The 20,769-nt window shown below is 35.6% G+C and overlaps 1 protein-coding gene across 3 annotated transcripts; it reads left to right on the plus strand.

Moving 5' to 3' along the window:
- The first annotated feature begins 113 nt into the window (after window positions 1-113).
- LOC130824999 (uncharacterized) lies at window positions 114-20,761 on the plus strand. Of its 3 annotated transcripts, none has more exons than XM_057690026.1 (18): window positions 114-671; window positions 2,403-2,853; window positions 2,933-3,004; window positions 3,095-3,208; window positions 4,386-4,598; window positions 5,608-6,171; window positions 6,659-7,417; window positions 7,741-8,025; window positions 12,765-12,917; window positions 13,290-13,434; window positions 13,539-13,614; window positions 14,319-14,688; window positions 15,620-15,934; window positions 16,846-17,623; window positions 17,712-17,770; window positions 18,018-18,452; window positions 18,661-18,702; window positions 20,016-20,761. In XM_057690026.1, exons 1-18 carry the CDS (start codon window positions 313-315, stop codon window positions 20,199-20,201), a joined length of 5,376 nt encoding a protein of 1,791 aa, XP_057546009.1. In that variant the 5' UTR covers window positions 114-312; the 3' UTR covers window positions 20,202-20,761. The 3 variants fall into 3 exon arrangements, with proteins under 3 accessions (XP_057546009.1, XP_057546011.1, XP_057546015.1); XM_057690028.1 differs by having other exon boundaries at window positions 2,403-2,799; window positions 20,016-20,754; XM_057690032.1 differs by having other exon boundaries at window positions 532-671; window positions 2,298-2,853; window positions 20,016-20,760.
- The last annotated feature ends 8 nt before the right edge of the window (window positions 20,762-20,769 follow it).

Consider the following 20,769-nt stretch of genomic DNA (forward strand, 5'->3'; position numbering starts at 1 on the left):
AGAGACACATTAGATGTATGGGCTAAATAGCCCGATCAACACAAGCCCAATAGAATTAGTCAAACTACGAAAACCTCTCGTAGGGAAATTGTGCTTTTTGTTTTAACAAAAAAACATGTAACTCCCTCCGCTTTCCTATTCACGTCGTCTATGTTTTCTGGACTCAGAGAACCCAAAACCTCTCAAGTCTCAACCGTTACCTTCAATTCCCGCCATCTACAACTTTTTATTTCTTATTCTTCTTCTTTAAACATAATAATTTAATCAAAAAAACCCTAATTTTTCTTACCGTCATCATTTTCTTCAATATAAATGGACGAAATTGTTAATTCAGCACTTGAAGGGATATGTTCACAAGGTATTAATGGAATTTCAATCTCCCTCTTATGGCCACGACTCCGTAATTTTTTGTCTTCTTCTGGGGACCTTTGCCCCGACGTTAAACGGGCTATCTGGTCAAGTCTTATTAATGTTCCGGGTCTTCAATTTAAGGACCAAAATGCATCTGAATTTGACCCGAAAGTAAAACCGTTTGATGAAATTGAGAATTTGGGTGTAAAGGTTTTTGCAAATGAGCAACTTCGGCGGTGCTTTGTTGGGCTATATGATGTCAAGGCTTCGAATATCACTCCTTCTCAACAGCGTGTTCTTGAGCGTCTGGCTCTTGCAAGGTTTGTTTTTTGATGATTTTAGATTGTGGTTTTGTTTGTTATTGTTGTTGATAGTGATTAATTTTAATGGGTAATTGGATTTTAATTGAATTATTGTTTGCATTTTGCAACTAAGACATTTTCTACTATGTAGAAAAATTGCTATTTTCGTGTTAAATTGTTTTGTTTGTATCATTAGGATGAAAATGAAGATGGGTTAGGACTGTTGTAATCCAACAGTAGTAGGGTTATCCATGATTTATGTTAGAGGAAAGTTGTTTTTTTGGTTAGTTTCTGGTAAAATCCTGGTCTTTTTATCTCACAAACAGTGACAGATTTAATGTATTTAATGATAATTTGTTGCTCATTTTGATACAAGGTAGTAGCTTTTTCCTTTTTTAGAAAGTGTGGTATGATTTGCAGAAATTCTGGGAATCAATTTTTAAAGCTATAGAGAGTGTATGACTGCCTTTTCTCAATTATCATTTGGAAATTCGTCCTAAAGTATTATAATTAGCATAACTTCCGTTGCCTTTCCAACTGATGATGCGGATGTATCCATTGTTACCCATGGATCATCATCGCCTTGATCATCATTGTTCTTGAGTCTTTGTGTTCGGACATCATCTTAATTTTTCTTGCAAACACATTTGTATAGTATGTGGACCGTGGAGCAAGATGAGATCTCTTTTCATCAAGCACACTCCTATTTGCATTAAAAGCAAGACTCCGACGCAATAGTAGAAGCTGAATCTTTTGTAATTCTCGATAATATTGAGAAATTTATAGATTTTCTTTCCATTATTCTAAAATATTGAAACAATCTGGTGCAATTTCGAAATGATTTTTTAGATAATTATCTAATTCTACTTTTGAAGAGGATGGATATGGAGATGAAGAAGACCCTATAAAACTATCATATTGACTGATTATGTTATTTATGATGGGATAAAACCTAGTAGAACGTACAGAGACGCTAGCACCCTAGATCTATCGCGGTCAGGGACTTAGGGTTATATACACTTGTATAGAAATCATAAAATTTCCCTAAAAGTTATTTACGGTTTTCAATATAATTATCTACATGACTTTGTGGACGACCTACACATTGATAATTGCGTAATTTAGTTAGTGGAGAGAGAATTAGAGAGAGTATTAGAGGAGGTGTGGATGAAAGGATCAAATTCATCCCATATTTATAGGCAAAATTCGACTATTTTTTGAATCCCAACGGCTAGTTAGGCGGTCTCAAGGAACCAGTGGGTCAGAGATACTGTATGGTTCTGGGGCGGTTCCATGGAACATGGCGGGGTAGGACGAGTGAACCGTGCGATTCGGGTGAACCAAACCCGTTCGTGGTTCGGGTTCTAATAGCGGTTCCGCAGGTTTTTTAGAAAAATTTTGGAACCTGAATGGACTCACGGGTTAGGCCTGTTCAGCAAACCCAAAATTCGTGTTAATTTGTAAATTTTCTTCCGTAAGGTGATTATTTTTCAATGTAATTACAGTAGGGTAATTGTAACAAAATTTTACCTTGTAGTTTTGCTCCTACCATTGATTTAAGCATCTTAACTGACATTTAATGCTACCAGGATTAGTAGAATATGATTGCATGAAAGTGATTTGTAACTATCGTGTTTTTTGTAGGAAACCTGGCAACTTTTGCTCAGTTTTGGAATTTTGATTTGAGGAAGCTTAAGTTCTTACAGACTCTTTTTTACTATACTAAGGGAATGGTTTAGTGTTTTACAGAGAGAATGGAGTAACACAGCATCAACTTAGCAAGGAACTTGAAATTGCTCCTAATAGTTTCTTTTATGTGGTCAAGAGGCTCGAGTCCTGGGGTTTGATTACTCGGCAGTCAACTATAGTGAGAACAAAAGAAGCTTCCTGCGGTAAGGAGCCAAAGAATAGTAATCCAATGCATACCAATTTGATTCACTTACATCGTTATGCATTGCCCTTGAGCTCTCAACAAAGACTTGAGATTACAAAAGAGAATATTAATTCTGAAGAAAAGCTTGGAGAGAATCAGAATGACAGTGGAGGAGACCGCCTTGAAGAATGTGGTCAAGATGATATGCTAGTCAATGATTTCTTGCCTGATATTAAAGCTGTTTGTGACAGACTTGAGCAAGCTGAAGGAAAGGTCTGCTATATTGGAATTGTCTACAATCTGCTTAGTTTTTGTGAAGCCAATAATGTATTTCTAACACTTGTTTTTTTTATTTTTTATTTATTTTATTTATTTTTTTTAATTTCTGTGATATCTTTTCTTGAAGGTTTTGGTGGTCTCGGATATTAAACGGGAACTTGGTTATCGAGAAGCGCGAGGACATAGAGCTTGGAGAAATGTAAATTGTCACGATTTCATGCTTGTCAATATGCTTTTTAGATGATGGCACACTCTAGAAATTGTTTGGCATCATGCTGTTTGTTTTCAGATTCTGAAAAGGTTGAAGCAGGCTGGTCTTGTTGATGTTTTTGAGGCAAAAGTAGAGAGCAAAGTGGAAGCCCCTACAAAACCGAAAAAGAGAAAATCCGGGGGGCAAAACAAGGTATTATTGTCTTATATTGACTTCATTGGGAGTTTTCAATGTGGTTTTGTAAGGAGATTTTTCGGAAGGCCATGTCATGAAGTTCTAAAGTTATATCTTACGTTTTTTATTTAACATAATAACTTGTGGATATGGTTTGATTTGTACTTCTATCGTTAAAGCCTAAAAACCTAAAGAACGTTGATGTTGAAGGAAATCTGAATTGACCAAAAATTTCCCAAGCTATTATTTGCTAGGGTTTACTTCTATAGTTCTATATATTAAATGCTTTATACCAACTAAAAATATGTTAGTTTTCTTGTTAATGAGTTGAGTTGGTGCTCATTCACCTTTTTAAAATTTCAATCCGTATAGTTATATCCAGTATTATATGTACTATTTTTGTTGTCTCAATTTCCCAAATTTATCTTCATAGTGCAAAAATAAGGCGGCATTGTACCGTTTCGGTTTTCAAATTTACTAAAGTGGTATTACCCGCATCGTAAAGGTGTAAAAAAACCGTGCTTTAGTCCATATCAAGCGATATTTCACAGTTTATGCCAAAAATTGACGGTACAACAACCACATCACCCCCCAATACGGCATTACCATATCCGTTACTGCAATCGCTCGTTACTGTATTTTGGCACTATGGGTTTCCTTCAAGACTTGTGGTATTTCCTCTTTGTGTAACTAAAAGGTTTTGATTTGAATGTGACAAGGTCTGGTCTAGTCACATATGAGTGGTTCTGATGTAATCTTATGAAAATCCCTAGTTTGGTTTAATCTTTTTAGTTTGGTTTGATTAGCCCGGTCAGATGTGATCTGAATTGTTTAGGTTTGATATGTTCAGTACTTCAGTATAACATAATTCACTAGCTAATTCTTTTTTTGAATTCGCGATTCGTTCAGCCCAAAAACAACCATAATTGGCTTTTTTACATTTGCGATTCGCGAAGAGATTGGTGAATCATGTGACACTGGTCTGGTTTGGTTAGTCTAATGAGGTTTGATCTGAATGTTTCTGGTCTGATTTGAAATGGCTTTGGTCTGATTTGATCCTAATTAGAATAAGTAATAAGTTGAAGAGAATAAGCATCTTGTTTTCTACTTTTGCTTTGATCAATTTACGCCTGTTATTGCTTGGAGTGCTCTTCAAAATTTAAGGTGAATAATAAATTTTCTTTTGGTTTGGCAGCCTGTCAGTTGTTTGCGACTGCTGAAGCAATTTTCTCGGAAACTTTTCCAACAAAAGATTTCAGATTGCCAGGATGACAATCTTGTATCAGAGCAGACTATCACATCGGGAAACAAAGTTCAAAGCACAGATCAGCTTGTAGAGCTTCCTCTCGAGCAACAAATTTTTGACATGATTGATAAGGAAGGATCAAAGGGGCTGCTTGGAGTTGACGTATGTTATTTTCTTTCTTGATATATCTTTCCAGATTAAGATGTTTCTCTTCCTGTCTTTCCAGTCTTCTTTATTAACTAATCTGTAAATCTGAGCTAAGTTTTTTAAACTTTAAAGCTTTGAGTGTTCAACCAAAACTACAAAAGGGAACATAGAATGTAAATGCTGTAACTGTAATGTCAATGTAATAATAGTAGTAATAAGAGTTAGAAAGGAGAAGAGAATAATAGAGAATGATTTTATATTAATCGATAATAAGCCCTTTGAGTGGCTTCACTCTAATTGGCTAGAAGGCATTACAAAACTTCCAAAAAACATCACATTCTCTACGAGTATTGCAATGTATATATATGTCTATTACTTTTGCTTTGTCTCCCAATTCTCAGTACGATGCTACATTGCTACCATGCTACTACCAAAAACTACTACTAAAGGAGGAAATGCCAGTCATCATGTTCTACTCTTCATGGCTCATGTGACCCATTTGCCCATTGTGAATTTGAGTTTGTCCCTTGCCACGCCTGGATTAAGTAAACTTTAGCATTGGACCTTGAGTGTCCTGATTCATTACAGAATCATGATTCATGAAGTCGTACCTTTGTCCACGAACAACGTTTCCTCTTTGGATTAGCCATACATAAATAATGATAGGGAAGAGAAAGAAAGAGAGTAGTGGGTTGAATGAAGAGGAATAGAACAACTTCAATGTAGTAGGAACCCGACTTGCAAAAGAAATTATAGTGCCATGTAAAATGGTACACAATCTTTCTTTTGTTTAAGTGAGGACTCACAGCTGACTAACTCTTCTGTACTCTTAAATCCTAATAGCTGAAATATTGATTGTGAGGTGCCAATTTCACAATTATTGTATTAACTTTTTTTATTCACTTGTCTATGGTTGAATGAATGTTTGAGTAATTGCATTTGTGCATATGAATTCAATTTCTTTTTTGTTTTTGTTTTTGTTAGTGGATTAATTTCTTTGACATCCTAATTCCTATGCGAGCAGGTTTGTAGAAGGCTTGGTATCAGCTCTAGAATGCTCGATAATTTATCCAATACGATGGTTTCACGGTTTGGTTTGCATCAGGTTTCAGAAAACCGTAAAAAAGGGTCAGCATATCGATTTTGGACGAGAGGAAATTTCTGCCCTGATTTGCCTAATCCTCCATCTAAAGGATTGCCTCATGATCCTGATGGTCATCAATCAGCTTCAGCCCCAGTTCTGGAGCCACCCCAAAATGTAAACTCCCAAAGACCCATTGCTGACATGGCTTCCTTATACTCACAAAAATGGCTAATTGATGAAAATGAGGAAAACAAGGATGCTGAGAAGAACCTTAAGCATGACTCTCAGCAAGGAAGTGGATCAAGCCAAATGTGTCTTGGAGGTTCTCCGGGTTTGGCCAATAATGTTATGAACAAGGTTGTGCCTGGTTCAACTAGTGAAATTGAATCAACTGAGGCTGCAGATAATAATCCATCCTCCAAGCCGACTAAACTTAAAAAAAGCCTGAGATATCCATCGCTGACTAGGTCCCAAAGAGAGATACGGATACTTGAAAGACTCAAGGTTTGTGGTCTATTTATTTGTTGAATTGAACTTAAACATGTTCTTTTCTCTTATGTTGTATTGTACTTTACTTCTGAAGATAAAATAAGGACATAAGGTTGTAGGTCTGTTGTCTTTTTCGCACATGTTGATTGGAGAGGCCCTTGTAGTCTTTAGAAACTTGACAAATGTTGGGATATGTAACTTCTGTGTTTCCTATATGAAATGATGTAATAAATAGCGGAAACATGACTCCATAGGCTGCATGGTGATATTGGGTTAGGATGTCTTACGAGGTTGGCTGAATAATAAGATTGGATTCTTAGCTGAGTCTTCTGTGAAATGTAGAATAATATTACTAAACCAATTGGTTTTGACAAATTGCATTATTTTAAGTGTTCGTGTTTTAATGATAGATTGGAGCTGTGTGTGGCAATGTGATCATCATACTTGTTCTTTTTCCTCGTATGCTTAGTATTTCTGGCATCTCTGTTTTTGTACTGTACAGGAGGAGAAAATTGTCATAAAACCTGAACTCCAGCAGTGGCTCGAGAGTTTTGAGAAGGACAAGAAGACTAGAATGGGCAGTAGAACCTTGACTCACTGTGTCAAGAAACTTGAGCAGGAAGGGAAGTGTAAACTCATGGTCTTTAGTATACCAGCTGTCACTAATTGTGGCCATCACCGTGAAATATTTGTAATCCTTCATCCGTCTGTTAAAGGTTCAGCTAATGAATTGTCAGACCAAGTGATGGATAGACTGAAATCCTTTGAGATGAAAACTCGTGGAGCTGTTTCTCTTTCAAAGAAGAATGTTCCCGTCCCTGAACTAATTGGCATTGAGAGAATTCCTCCAAATGCAAACTCAGATACTCAAAGTACTAAGTCAGAAGTTATGCGAGCTAATGGATTTGTCTTGGCTAAAATGGTTCGTGTAAAGCTCCTTCATCGTTTTTTATGGGATCATGTGAATAACTCTGCCACATGTAATGCGGTATCATCATCATCATCGACTAAAAATGGGGATCACTCAAGAAACCCACACAGTTCATGTGTATTGTTTGGGTTGGATACTGCTATCAAGGCTATGCCTTTTGAGTTATTTTTGCAAGTGGTTGGTTCTCCTCTTAAATGGACTAATATGATTGAGAAGTGCAAGAATGGTCATCTTCTGTCTGATTTTCCTGATGAGGAATACAGAAGTCTGATGGATCACCGAGCAAATGGAAGACTATCATGGCTTATTAATATTTTGCGGCGTCTCAAGGTATAATACGTGAATGTATTGTTCAATACTTTTTGATAATTTCTCTTTGCCTGTGCTTGACTTTTTCTTTCGCACTAAACTGAGCTTGTTTATACGTTGGAAATTGGCTATTAGTTTTTTGTCTATATAGTGCGTTGAAGCTTCTTTTTTAGTTTTACTCACATTTTCTTTGCCCTTTTTAGGGATGTGTTTTTGTTTTACTGGTTGCCAATTTTAACTATGACTTTGGTTTAGTCTCATCTGAACTCGATATAAATCAAATATAAAGTTGAACATTCTATCTATTGTTTCTTACTTGTTCCTTTTAAATTGGATTAATCCAGCTAATCCGGATGGTAGCTGAGGAATGTGACACGGATGCAGCCAAGATCTTACATGCCAACCTTATATATGCGTTAGAGCTAAAACCTTACATTGAAGAACCACCATCTATGGACTTTCTGCTTCAGGGCTCTGGTTCTGTGGACTGTAGACAGCATTTGAGGCACGACTTTTTGTTGTCCACCAGCGAAGCTGTTGAAAAATATTGGAAGACTTTGGAGTATTTTTATGCTGTGGCTGATCCAAAAGCTGCTGTGCTTGCATTCCCTGGATCTGTGGTTTCTGAGGTAAGAAGCTGACTTTTTTTCCAGTGTTTATATATCTGGCACCGTCACTTTTGGTGTTCTACTGTCTTTGTGTTCGCTGTTTTCATATAGCTCAGCTTTGCAGCATTTACGTAGAGTCAACTTTCCCTCCTAGGCAGATGCACGCCATCTTATCTTGTTAGAGATAATAAGGAGTTTGTTTTCGATTGACCTTGGTAGCAAATATTATATGCAACTTATTTTAGAAGACTTTTGAAACAGCCCAAACCAGCGTAAACAGTGTAATGATACTGTCTACAAGGCACAGCGGAAGACTTATAGAAGTCTGGGCTGAATCCGACCTGTGGCTAATAGCCACAACAAACCAATATCAAAGTATTTAAAAACTTTTTACATAATTAAGTGAATACTATTTACAAATTACAATTTAATTTACAAATATCTAATTTACATTATGAATTTCAAAAAGAAGTTCTCGCCTCGCATGTAACCCGTAATACAAGTATGCATCGTCTCCACTGCAGAGCTAACCTGAAAATGGATCTATCCCCCGCAAGGGATAGGCCCCATCAAACACTGTCAACAATTGAATTGTTGAGTGATCCAACCAACTATTATATTTATATACAAGTCATTAGCAAACATCTCCAATTTAATCTTTTGCTCGTTTGATATCTCCATATGAAACATTAATTTATCAAAACCCAAATTCTTTTAAAAGACCGTTTGGTATCGACATAAATACGACTAAGAACCTTTGGTTTATAGTGAATCAAAACACGGCTATAAATTTACAAGTTAATAGCGAAAATCAAAATGCGGCTATTACTTTACAAGTCAATAGCGAAACAATACGGCAAATGAAACATATGATATCATTTGCGAAACAAACAAAATTTTATGTACCAAACATAATTATTCAAAACTCATATTAAATCAATAATATAACAACACTTTAAAACGTGGGAATATATGGACCGTCATAAAGTAGGCTTGATCTAAATTCTGAGAACACGGGTGATCGTCATCACCGAAAATATTGTTCTTGCAATAATGAAACGGGATCGGAGGCTCGAAACCGATCCGAATAACCATTACCTAATATCAAGCTATAGGATTTCACAATAGTCCAGATACAAATATTCGTTGCCAATTCCCAAAAATGGACATTTTTCAATGTCGAATTTTATATTATAAAACCAAATAATAATTCACTTGATTTTCTTTGAAATCAATGACCATAACTCATTTTCATAATACAGTATATTTAAAAGCTCATATTTATATAGTTGTGAACATACAAAACATAATTTTGATCAAGGACTAGAAGCAGGGTAAGCAAAGTCAAAATCCAAAATTTCGAACACTAAAAATTATACAATTTTGCTCCAATATCAATAGTAGTAATACCACACCTTATAAAACATAACTTGAACTTTGAAATACTTAAATTTAATTTTAAATATAGTAGTTTGCTTGTAGGTTACCTTTCTATGCCATGAATAACAATCAATGATTAAAATACCAATCAATTCATCATCAACCATCAACATGTAAAAGCTTAAGTTACTATCAATGAAATTTAACTAATTTTACACAAATCTTAAATCCCAATATCCAACTTATATCACATCCAAATATATCAACTAATCAATACCCAATTGATACTTATGTTCCCATATTTATACTTGAACCAAACATCCATATTTATCAAATAAGAACCATAACTTAACAATAACAATCAGTAAAGAAAGAATAATAACCCTAATTTGATCTCAAATATCAAATAAATAACCTTAAGCATCCAATTTATTTCATAGTTTCTAATCCCACTTTATAAATTCTGTATTAGTACCATATCAAGACACCCTGTTAGTATTTTGGTCATAACTTCCTCATACGAACTCGTATAAAGGTGATTCAAGCGGCTACGCAACCGTGACTCAGAGCTCTACAATTCTTATGAAGGCACCAAAACCAAGAAACAATCAGAACTGCCGCGGAAATGGTAAAACAGAAAGCTTATTCTCGATTTTCATGACAGGCTGTTAGTATTTTGGACATAACTCTCTCATACGAACTCATTTTGGGGCGATTCAAGTGCCCCCGCGACCGTGACTCGGAGCTCTACAAATGTTATGAAGACACCAGATCTCAAAAACAATCAGAACTACCCCGAATATGGCTAAAACAGAACACTCAGTTTCTGAACTGAAATTTCAATATCCAAATACTAAATTTTATACTAGAACCCAAATAACCAATTCTAATCAACACTAAAAACAACCCAATTACTAATTGAATCCATATACTCATCTTAAATTCAAGTTGATACTTAAATTTGAATCAAAGACCCAAATTGAATCCACAAATACTAAACTACTTTAAAACATTCAATTAATACTTAAATAGAATAGTTTGTGGGTTACCTCAATCACCATTGAAATACCTTCCAACTTTCAATCTTGAACTTCAATACCATATAATCACCAAATAAACCCCAATTTAGCTTCTCTTACTTAAAATTCAGATTTGTAGAGATTAAATTGAAACCTTCAAACCCTAGACTTATTGGGGATTTCCAATTTATAGAAGTATTATTACTTATAAGAGTCTAGAATTGGTGATGGAAGAATAGGTAAATTTTTATAGAGTTTAAGAAAGCTTTATTCAACAAAAGGAATGAAATAGGGTTTAGAACTTTCTTTTAGAAACTAAGGTAGAAGAAGATGAGTAATGTTTGATTATACAAGGTCATAACCTAAAAGATGGGTTTTTAACTTTGTGTGGCTCATAGTTTGGATGAGTCATATAATGTAGTGGCATTACATGAGCTTATAGCTTCTTACATACACCTATTCATCTATTTAATTTTAATCTCAATTTTCATCATATAACTTACTTTGTCCCCAAAAATAATACGACTAATACCCAAATACATCTTTTACTTGTTCCCAATTAACTTAATTAACATACTTAAAATTTAATACCCAAATTAACTTAATTAATTACTATTGATTAAGCCGCTAAAATAGAGGCTGTATCAATTTCTCTCTCCTTTTATGGGTCTTTTTCGCCAGTAATTACCCTATAATATTGTTTATAGCTTGCAATTTCTTTTGTAAGCTACTTACATAAAAAGTTTGTCGAAATTCATTAATTGAACCCCTTGACTCTTTTTTAGGGGGTGCTTGGCTATTGGCTATTATTGTTGGCTTTTTTAATTGACTCGTTTGACCAACTGAAAATGTTGGTTGTTTTTGTTGGCTTCTAAGTTAGCTGAAAAGCATCTGTTTATGGAGATGTTTGATAAATTTAGGCATTGGCTGTTAGCTGTTTATTAGAGAAAAAGTGGGTCCACAAGCCAAAAGCCAACATGAAAAGCTAACTGAGTAGCTTTTTTATTTTGGCTTGAAAGCTGGCTTAAAAGCCGTTTACCAAACACTTTTTTGGCTGTTTGACCAACCAACAAGCCAAAAGCCAAAAGCAACCAAAAAACTTATGTAAAAGCCAACTAACAAACATCCCCTTAATCTAGAGGGAAAATAGAAAGGGAATGAAATCGTTTTAACCTCACTTCTAAGACTTTCTTCTCTTTCACCACCTCCAACCTTGCTATTTACAGCTTCCACTTCCATAACTAGTTTATTCGTTATCCCTTTCGCCAATTTCACCCCAGAAATTCTCTCGTCCTCTTTTAATTATTCATGCTCCCTTGAACTCATATCATTTCACTCCTCCGTACCTCTCTGCTCCTCACTTAAAATACCATCGCCGTTAATGTTGGCTCAAACTCTTAGAAATACATTCTATTGCCTTAATTTTAACAGCCAAGCTTGTAAAAAACTATTACTAGGAGAACCGTTGCTCTTAATTGAATTCGTTGGAAAATTTTCTTACCCATGAGAATGACTATTGACTTTAGCTTGAGCATTACCGTAGATCTATATTGACATAATTTACATCGATAGCACTTATAGCAATTAGTTCAGTGAAAAAAAATACAGTATACTGCTTTACTTTAATTAATTTGGACTCACTTAGAAGACCAAATAAAGAAACTAACAGTCATTAAATGAGGGAGAAACTTCAACAATTTTCCAAACGAAAAAAAAAATGAAAACTGCTAATAAAAATACATTAGAAAGCTTTTCTACTTTGACAAAGGATCCCAGATAAAGAAGATCATCCTCAAATTCAGCTTTTTGGGTGGATGGGGAAGTCACTTGCTCAAGGAAAAACCTTTTAAGGAAGAGAAACAGGTGGATCATAAATATGAACAATGAAGAGTTGAAACCGTTTTGGTAATTTGCATTGATGGCGTCAAAGAAGACGATGAGATGTAGAGGGAGAAAGCGACAGAGGGAGAAGATATGGCCAAGAAGATAGTTAGTGCGGCAGGTGAGGCCATTGAAGGAGAGAGATGGGAAGAGGTTTTACTGCTTTTATTTGGTGCAAATTTATTTTCTATGATTAAATGGTGTTTTGGTTTAAGTTAATAGCTTTAATTGTGTATTTGAATGACACTGGCAAGCTTTTGATGACTAATTAAACCAGATTAGCTATTTGGGTAGTAATATGAGGCAATATAAGGTAGTAGGTGATAGGAAAAAATAATCTGAAAAATTTAAATATACAAAATTACTAACTATATGGTAATAATTGGAAAAATGTCCCTTTTTAAATCTCTAGGATTGCAAGTAGGTGATACATGATAGGCAAAAAAGTAAATAAATTAAACAATATGAGGTTTCATGCAGGTATGTCTCTGTCGATCCTGGAATACAATTAGGCTTATGAAGGCGGAGCAACGTGCTGATCTCCTCAAGCGCATAAAGGATCAGCAAAGCAGAAGGCTCAGCTTTCAGGAGTGTGGCGAAATCGCCAAGGATCTTAATCTTTCTTTAGAGCAGGTGAAACAGCCTTTTGGTTCTTTAAAGTTTTCGATGTCTTAAATTCGATGGATAAACTATGGATGGAAATCTAGTCTTCTTCGTATATACGAAGCAAAACATTTTTTTCTGTCTTCTAGTTCGTTTTTTTTGTCAGAGTTGGTGTAAAAAGCATGCTAAGACACTTACAGGGACAGAGAGTGAGCTTATGTTACTAAATTTGCTAGTGAGAGTTTGTTCTTGTAGTATGTAATGGCGTTTACAGAATCCCAAATGGAGAATAAGTATCAATTGTTGGCTATTGATTGATAAGAGTGCTTTTTTAGCTGCACTTTTGTAATGCAGGTGGGAATTATGTGAACTGATTTCTAAGATCTCAAAAATATTTCGCAGGTTCTTGGTGTATACTATGATAATAGGCAGAAGAGTCTTAATAGGATCCAGGGAGATTTGGATATTCAACGTGAACCATGTCGCAAACGGAAAATTACTCTTGAAGATAGGCCGCCAAAGCATCCAGAAGCCAATCTACCAAGCGGTCTCTTTGAAATTTCACGTTTTTAGTCTTATCTACAGTGATTAACTGAGCCTACATGTTACTGATATTGAAGCATGTTGTGTTTTACGGCATCTATTTTTCAGAATCCTGTGAAGATGGTGACATCGAGAAGAAGCATACGTGTAAACAAAAGTTCTTCTGGACAGAGGAAGCAGACAGGTATACAAGGATTGTTATTTTAGATATATCTGCTTCTTCTAAGGCCATGTTTGTATTGGGAGTGAATATTTATGTAATACTTTCTCTGATTTTTATTAGTTGCTACAGATAGTGACATCTTGTACCAATAGTGACATGAATGACATTTTGTGAGGAGAAATGTCACTATCTGTGGCAACTAATAAAACCAGAGGAAGTAAAAGTCAAACCCAGAAAACAAGGCTATTAGAGCATATAATTGTTGTCAAGGGTAAAAAATGGTTGTAAATTGAGGAAATGGAGGAATTAGTCCCCTCATTTTGGGGTAAATATTTTTACCCGGGTAGGATAGAGGGGAAATATTTCCCTCCTTCTCCCACAAATGAGGATGATAATCTCCCTTTTCCTTCATTCTCTATCCTTCACCTCCCTTCAAAATTCACCTCTCTTCACCTTCATTTCTATAGTTTGACTTTTATTTCTCCTTAAATATTTACTGCCAATATAATAAGCATGCCCTGAAGCTTAGTGATTTATATAATCAATGAAATGGGATAGAAAATTGGTAGTTTTTAGGTCATGTACTGCTTGCTTGTTACACCTATTCACCCCTTAGACAAACATGTTTTGAATTTGAAAATCGTGCATGCAATTTAGTGATTTTTTTCATCAATTTGTGTGAATCACGTTTCACTATTTCTTTTTTCTCCCTCTGTTGTTTTCAGACAATTACTAATTCAGTATGCAAGACAAAGAGCAATGCAAGGTGCTAGGCGTGGCACAGACTGGTCCTTAATTAGTGACCTTCCCGCCCCTCCAAATGCATGTTGTAGAAGAGTATCTTTCCTGAAGAGAGACGTAATGTTCAGAAAATCTTTGATGAGGCTTTGTAACTTGCTTACTCAACGGTATGCTCAGAAGTTGGATCGTGAAAGTAAATTAAATGGAAATGAGTTTGGTCAAGGGTTCGATTCTCAGTGTCAACGCTGGGATGATTTTGATGATAGTAAGGTTAAGTCAGCTCTTCAAGAGGTTCTTACGCTTAAGAAGATAATGAAATTGGACCCTACCAAGAGAAGTGAATCTGCTGCTCAGGTATTTTTCTTGCCTTGGTGTAAATGCACTCCCTTTGATGAAATATAACCAGAAAATGACAAATTCTGAAAATTTTGATTGTGTCATCTTAAAGACGAAGTAGCTTAAAACCATACATCATTCAGACATTTAAACTTCACTAATTGGTGATCTATTTATCAACCTGTCGATAGATACCGTCGTTATCCTTTATCTGAGTGGATTATCTCATCTATTCATTTAGTAGTTAGTACATAGTGCTTATCCAATTTCGAATACCTTTTTCTCCATTCAATATCATTTATTCACTGTACCAGCATTTTCAGCTCATATCATTGCACTTATGGCTTGTTTTGTTAACGGTACCGATTATTGGTAATGGGAATGATTAGTAGTGTAAATTTTTATGATATATATTATGTCATTCCCATGGTAATGAAAGTTTGATCATAAAAAAAGTTTTTTTTTTCAAAATTTTCCATTACTACTTAATACCACATGATCAAATAATAATGCATTGGAATGAATTTTGTGAAGAAAATGAGATTGTTGAGGGAGAATAAGTATGGCCATTAAACATTTCAAGAGATATTCCTACCAAAATTACATTAACTTTCCATTACCATTCCCGCCATTTAGTACCGATTACCAAATGGGCCATAAAAGTCGTCCATTGCCATACCATGTTTTCAAAGTATCATTAATATTCTAGTACTCGGGTTTAGTATATTGCCATAATGAATGACTAGTCCAAAATATGTGTGCTTAATCTTAAAAAATAGATGAGAATTGGAGAAGCATTTTACATATATCTACACTTATCCTTCTGCACTTTTCTCTTTGAGGTTGGAGTTACTATAACTTCTCGTGCCAGGAACTCATCACCTGTATATATCTATTTATTAATTTTTTGAACTTATACTATCTTGTAATTAATTATCTATGGTTGTAGGACTCCTTTAATCCCACCACAACTAGTCGTGAGCTTGACGACAATTCTGAAAGACAAAAAACATGTTCCAGTCGTAGATCTTGGCACCATCGCCTTCCTAAGAAGTTTGTCATGCATTTGAAAAAGAGGGTTAGTGCTACGAAGAAAATAAATCAGTCTCTAGCTAGTTCTTGTGCTGTTGAGCTTTTTAAGCTGGTCTTCTTGTCCAACTCAAAAGTGGCAGAATTTCCAAATTTACTGGAGAAAACATTACGTTGCTACTCAGAGCATGATCTTTTCTCGGCTTTTGACTATCTCAGGCAGAAGAAAATCTTGGTACATAACTTTTGTTCATGTTCTCTGCTCCACGCTTCTTTCTGTGGGTATTTAAGTCATTCAGTGGAGGGCCTATGAAAAAGACTAGAACTGAATTGGGTTAGGAAAATATTCCGAGTTTTAATGCATAACCCATTTCAAAGCTGAAACTCTGATTTTCATGGGTGAAATATTTGCTTGATATCTCCCGAATATAGATTATATCTGAATGCTCTAGGGTTTTGATTAGCATTGCAGGTTTGGTAGCTTGCTAATTTGCATGAGTTTAGTATGCAAATAAAACTAAATTTAAAACGTCTTGCGTCTTCGGATGAGGTTGCAATCAGCCAGGGCCGGTTCTTAGCATAATCCGGGTAGCTGACTGCCTAGGGCCCCAAAAATAAGGAGCCTCAAATATTAAGTAGTGTAATTCAGGCCCTGTTTCGAGCAATACTTTTTAAGTGATTTGTTTGTAAACTTTAATTATATTTGAAGTAATTTTAGAATATAATGTTACAATACAATTTGTCTTGAATTATTTTTTTTGAAGTGGAAAATTTTTATCTTTTGATATAATGAAGGAGACATCGTAAAATAAATAGGGTCTCCAAAATCTTTGATCCGCCCCTGCATTCAGCCTATGAGATGACATAAGGGTGAAATTGTATTGGAAAAAGAGTGAAGTAATATCATTATGGGTAGGGGGTATTTTATTTGATTGGGGATTCTAAGAAAGTGGGTTAACCTGAGATTTATTTATTTTTTGTGGGAGGATGCATGTCCTTTTTTCTGTGTAAAGAATAGAACCTGAGCCAAATTTTTGATAAAATTGGAGTTCAAACTGATTTATGCTTGCTTTATTTTCAGAAAACAGTAATTGAAAGTACTATAAATCAAAAATAACTTTTCTTTGGGCTAAATGTTTGTAACAGGTTGGAGGTGGTACCGGCCACCCATTTTTTTTGTCTCAAAATTTCTTAAGTGCTATGTCTTTGAGTAAATTTCCAGCAAACACGGGGAAGCGAGCCACTAAGTTCGCAAGGTGGTTAAGTGAAAAAGAGAAGGATCTGATGGAAAGGAAGGTTGATCTTCCTTTAGATGGGCAGTGTGGAGATGTTCTCCATTTGTTTGCTTTAGTTTATTCCGGAGAGTTGTCTATTTTGCCTGTTTTGCCTCTTGAAGGTGTTGGAGAGGCTGAAGACTCTAGAGGTACAAAACGCATATATGATGACCATGAAATTGAGGACGAACGTGCGAGCAAAAAACTCAAATGCCATTCTTCGCAAGATTCTGACATCTATTCCCGACGAGAGAAAGGCTTCCCGGGTTTAAAAGTTTCTCTAAGTCGAGCCACAATTTTGAGGCCTAGAGTAGTTGAGATTTCCAAAGATGAAGATTATGCAACCCTGAACCGTAAAGATGATCAATCTTATCCGACTGTTGGTGAAAAAGTTAGCTGCCCATCATCTTCCATTAATAGTGTCGAAGAACCCCCTGATTTTGGCAGTGTTGTTCCAGCTACTGTTATTTCTGGTGAATCCATATGGGAAGCTACGACAAAATACCTTATCCATGATCTTTGCAAACTTAATAACCAGATACATGTTCAACTGCATCCAGAGCATATCAAAGCTGTATACACGAGTGTTAAGAAAGCTGGTGACCAGGGTTTGAGCATGTCGAAGATTTCCGAGTGCTTGGGCATGGAATGTATGTTTTGTTTCGATTTTACGTTTATGTTACTGCTTTTTTTTTCCTTTTCTCAATATGACACCGACTCTTTTGGTGTTTTTTCTAGGCTCCATTATAGCTGAACATGTTGTTGACACGCTTCAATCATTTGGCCTTGTATTGAGGGTTAGTACCGCTAATGATTACTGGATGAAGTGATGAACCAGTGTCACATGATTCACTAATTTCCTTGCGAATCGCGAATCAAAAAAGCGAATTATTGTCGGTTATGGGCTATTTTAGGGTCATTTTGAGTGAATCGCAAATTCAAAAAAGGAATTAGCAGGCGAATCATGTTACACTGGGATGAACACCTAATGATTTTTATGACCGCCATGATTAAATGAACTCATACAATTTCTCTACAATTTAGGTCAATGGCTACAATTGTGTCCATGTTGTCGATGGTAAATATCTTACCAAGTACTTTTTGACCTCAAAGCCGGCTTGTTCTCTTGGTGTTGCTTCATCCTTAGTCCCGAGGGAGGAGACACAAATGGTTGAAGAGAGTGAAAATTGTGAAAACATAGCAAATCGCATAGATGACATTGAATCACATGCTACAAACTCATCCGGAGAGGGTCTACCACCCTCAAATGCCATCCATGCTCGTAAGGAGCTTAAAGGATGCAGCACAACGAATTGTACATCCACTGGTGGGAGAAAGGAGAACCAAACCTTTGGTAACTCAACATTTCAGCCGATATTGCCTTGGATCAACGGGGATGGAACGATCAATGGGATTGTCCACAGAGGGCTTACACGTCGTATACTTGGTATTGTGTGTCAAAATCCCGGCATACTAGAGGTACTTATTATTCCTATGTCTGCTACTTTCTGCAGGGGAGGGGACTTGAAATTTCGCGTAAGGCCAAGATGCATGAATCTGAACTTTTCCAGACCGTGAGGTCGGGTGGGGGCCACAAGGATGTTGTTTTAAGTTATTTACTGAGTTGCATTATTTCATATCTGGTTGAGTCTCTTCTGATGTTGTATTGTGTGTGTGAATCTGACAGGATAATATCGTTGGTCAAATGGAAGCAGTACTAAATCCACAGGTATTTTTTTGCTTTCCCTGTTTGCTTTAAGCAGTATCTGGCTTCAGTTTGTTATGTAGAGGATATGGATACAAAAGAGATGAAAGACTAAACTTAAGTTTGACATTCCCGTGTTTGATTCTAACCATCATACGATCATTGTAAGACGAAGAAAAAGAAAAAGAAATGGAAGGAATTTAGGAGTTGATAGAAAAAGTTATCGACCTTTCCCCTTCCCTTCTCTTCCTTTCGTATTACACAGTAATAGCTAGCCTATTTACCTTCCCAGTCTCGAGTCTCGACTGTATTAGTCAAAGTTGTTTGAGAACTATACATTTTGACATGTCCCGGGGGGCCCTGAGTGGGAATCAAGCACTGTTTTGTTTAAACATAATATGTGAATCTCCAAGTGCTTGTTATTAGCTGCGATTACATGGAATATATGTTGTCAAAGTTAAGTTAACTAGGAATCGACCTGAGGGAGGGGGGGCACCGGGAATCACATACTGATCATGTTTGGAGTATCATCTAGGAGAAGACTAAGGAGTCAGTTGTAGAGAGATAGGTAGTTATAGAAAGGCGAGAAATGATAGTCTTTATCTAGCGTAAGTACCTTGAGGAAAGGATAACACCATCATCATCGTCATCGTATCCAATGTATCCTGACTAGGGGTGTTCAATGGCTAAATAAGGGCTGGGCTGGGACAGATTAGGGCTCTTTAAATTTGATATGACTTTATTTCAAGCGTGGCCCGTTTTCATTAATAGAAACTATTATTATCCCTATTGATCAATTTATATTAATTAAATTATCATCTATAATAATTAAATTGTAGAAATGTTAATAATTCCCATTGACATTGTCATTTATAATAACTATAGTAGAGCTCATTTGTTTATTTATAAAGGCCTGTTCCCGGCCCTTATTAGGTCCTTTTATAGCCCGCTCCATTTTAATTGTAGCAGAGCCCGTTTTAGGCCCATCTTATTTTCAACCCGACTCGTTGAACACCCCGACCATAGGTGAGGAAAGGATTACAAAGCAATTTAATGTTTCTTTCAGCAATCTCGCTTCAGTAATTTTTCCAGTTTTTAGCAAATAGAATTTTGTTTCCATTATCTTAGCAAAGTTCACCTATTTCACAATCAAATTATGAAATTTCGTCTCTTCATTGAATTATTTTGCTGCTAGAATCCTCGTGTTTAAGGACTGTTTCATGTTTCGGATGCCATACAAGATCTTATGGAAATCCGACGTTTTATATTTCACTATTTTTCGACTTTTGGAGTTGTTGAAGCTGCATTTTCCGACTATTGTTTGCATTTTTCCTCAGAGTTGTCGAACGCTTTTGGAGTCGATGATTTTGAATAAACATGTCATTGTGCGGAAGATGATTCAAAGCACTTCTTCAACACCTCCTGCATTGTTGGAAAACCTCTTTTACACCCATTTTGAGAAATCTAAGTTTGTTTCTCGACAACACTACTTCGCAAATCCGATGAGAAGTTCATTATTGTGATATTTGTATAGAGATAGTAAAAGTTATAATCTGATTTTGATCCAAATATTTATGATATTCGAAAATCCGGATATTCGAATATTAAATGTTAGCTTATTCCTTAATTAAAAAAATAGCCAATTTTCATTTAAAGTTAAGAGTTTTTTTCTCTCTATTTAGTTTAACGTTAAGTACATAATGTAATAAACATACATTTAGGATATTAAATCATACAATCACTCAACATAGTTGTTGGCTTGCTGCCACTGGTATAATGCCTACTATTGCATTTTAGAATGCTACTATGACAAAGAAAATTTGAAACAAATTAGTAATTTTCAAAAAAAAAAAAAAAACATAAACTCAATTTCAAAAATAAGCATCTTTGTGTCTGAGCTTAATGTTAGATATGGTTACAATTTGGATTATTATCAAGTTTTATTCTAAATGTAATTCGAACCTAAGGTCAAGTATATTCGCAGTTTGGATAATTGTCATAACATATGAAGGGTGGATAATTCGACATTGCTCCAGAATACACTTGGGTTACAAGTTCAGTTTACCTCCACTCATAGTCGAATTCTGCATA

Source organism: Amaranthus tricolor, chromosome 1 (assembly GCF_026212465.1).
Source record: "Amaranthus tricolor cultivar Red isolate AtriRed21 chromosome 1, ASM2621246v1, whole genome shotgun sequence".
Classification (NCBI taxonomy): domain Eukaryota; kingdom Viridiplantae; phylum Streptophyta; class Magnoliopsida; order Caryophyllales; family Amaranthaceae; genus Amaranthus; species Amaranthus tricolor.

Bases quoted from the DNA above. Each gene is read 5' to 3' on its own strand.
- LOC130824999 (XM_057690026.1), top strand. From the start codon at position 313: ATGGACGAAATTGTTAATTCAGCACTTGAAGGGATATGTTCACAAGGT. The intron at 13,615-14,318 runs GTATACAAGGAT...TGTTGTTTTCAG, and splicing joins TGGACAGAGGAAGCAGACAG to ACAATTACTAATTCAGTATG. The intron at 17,771-18,017 runs GTTAGTACCGCT...TCTACAATTTAG, and splicing joins CATTTGGCCTTGTATTGAGG to GTCAATGGCTACAATTGTGT.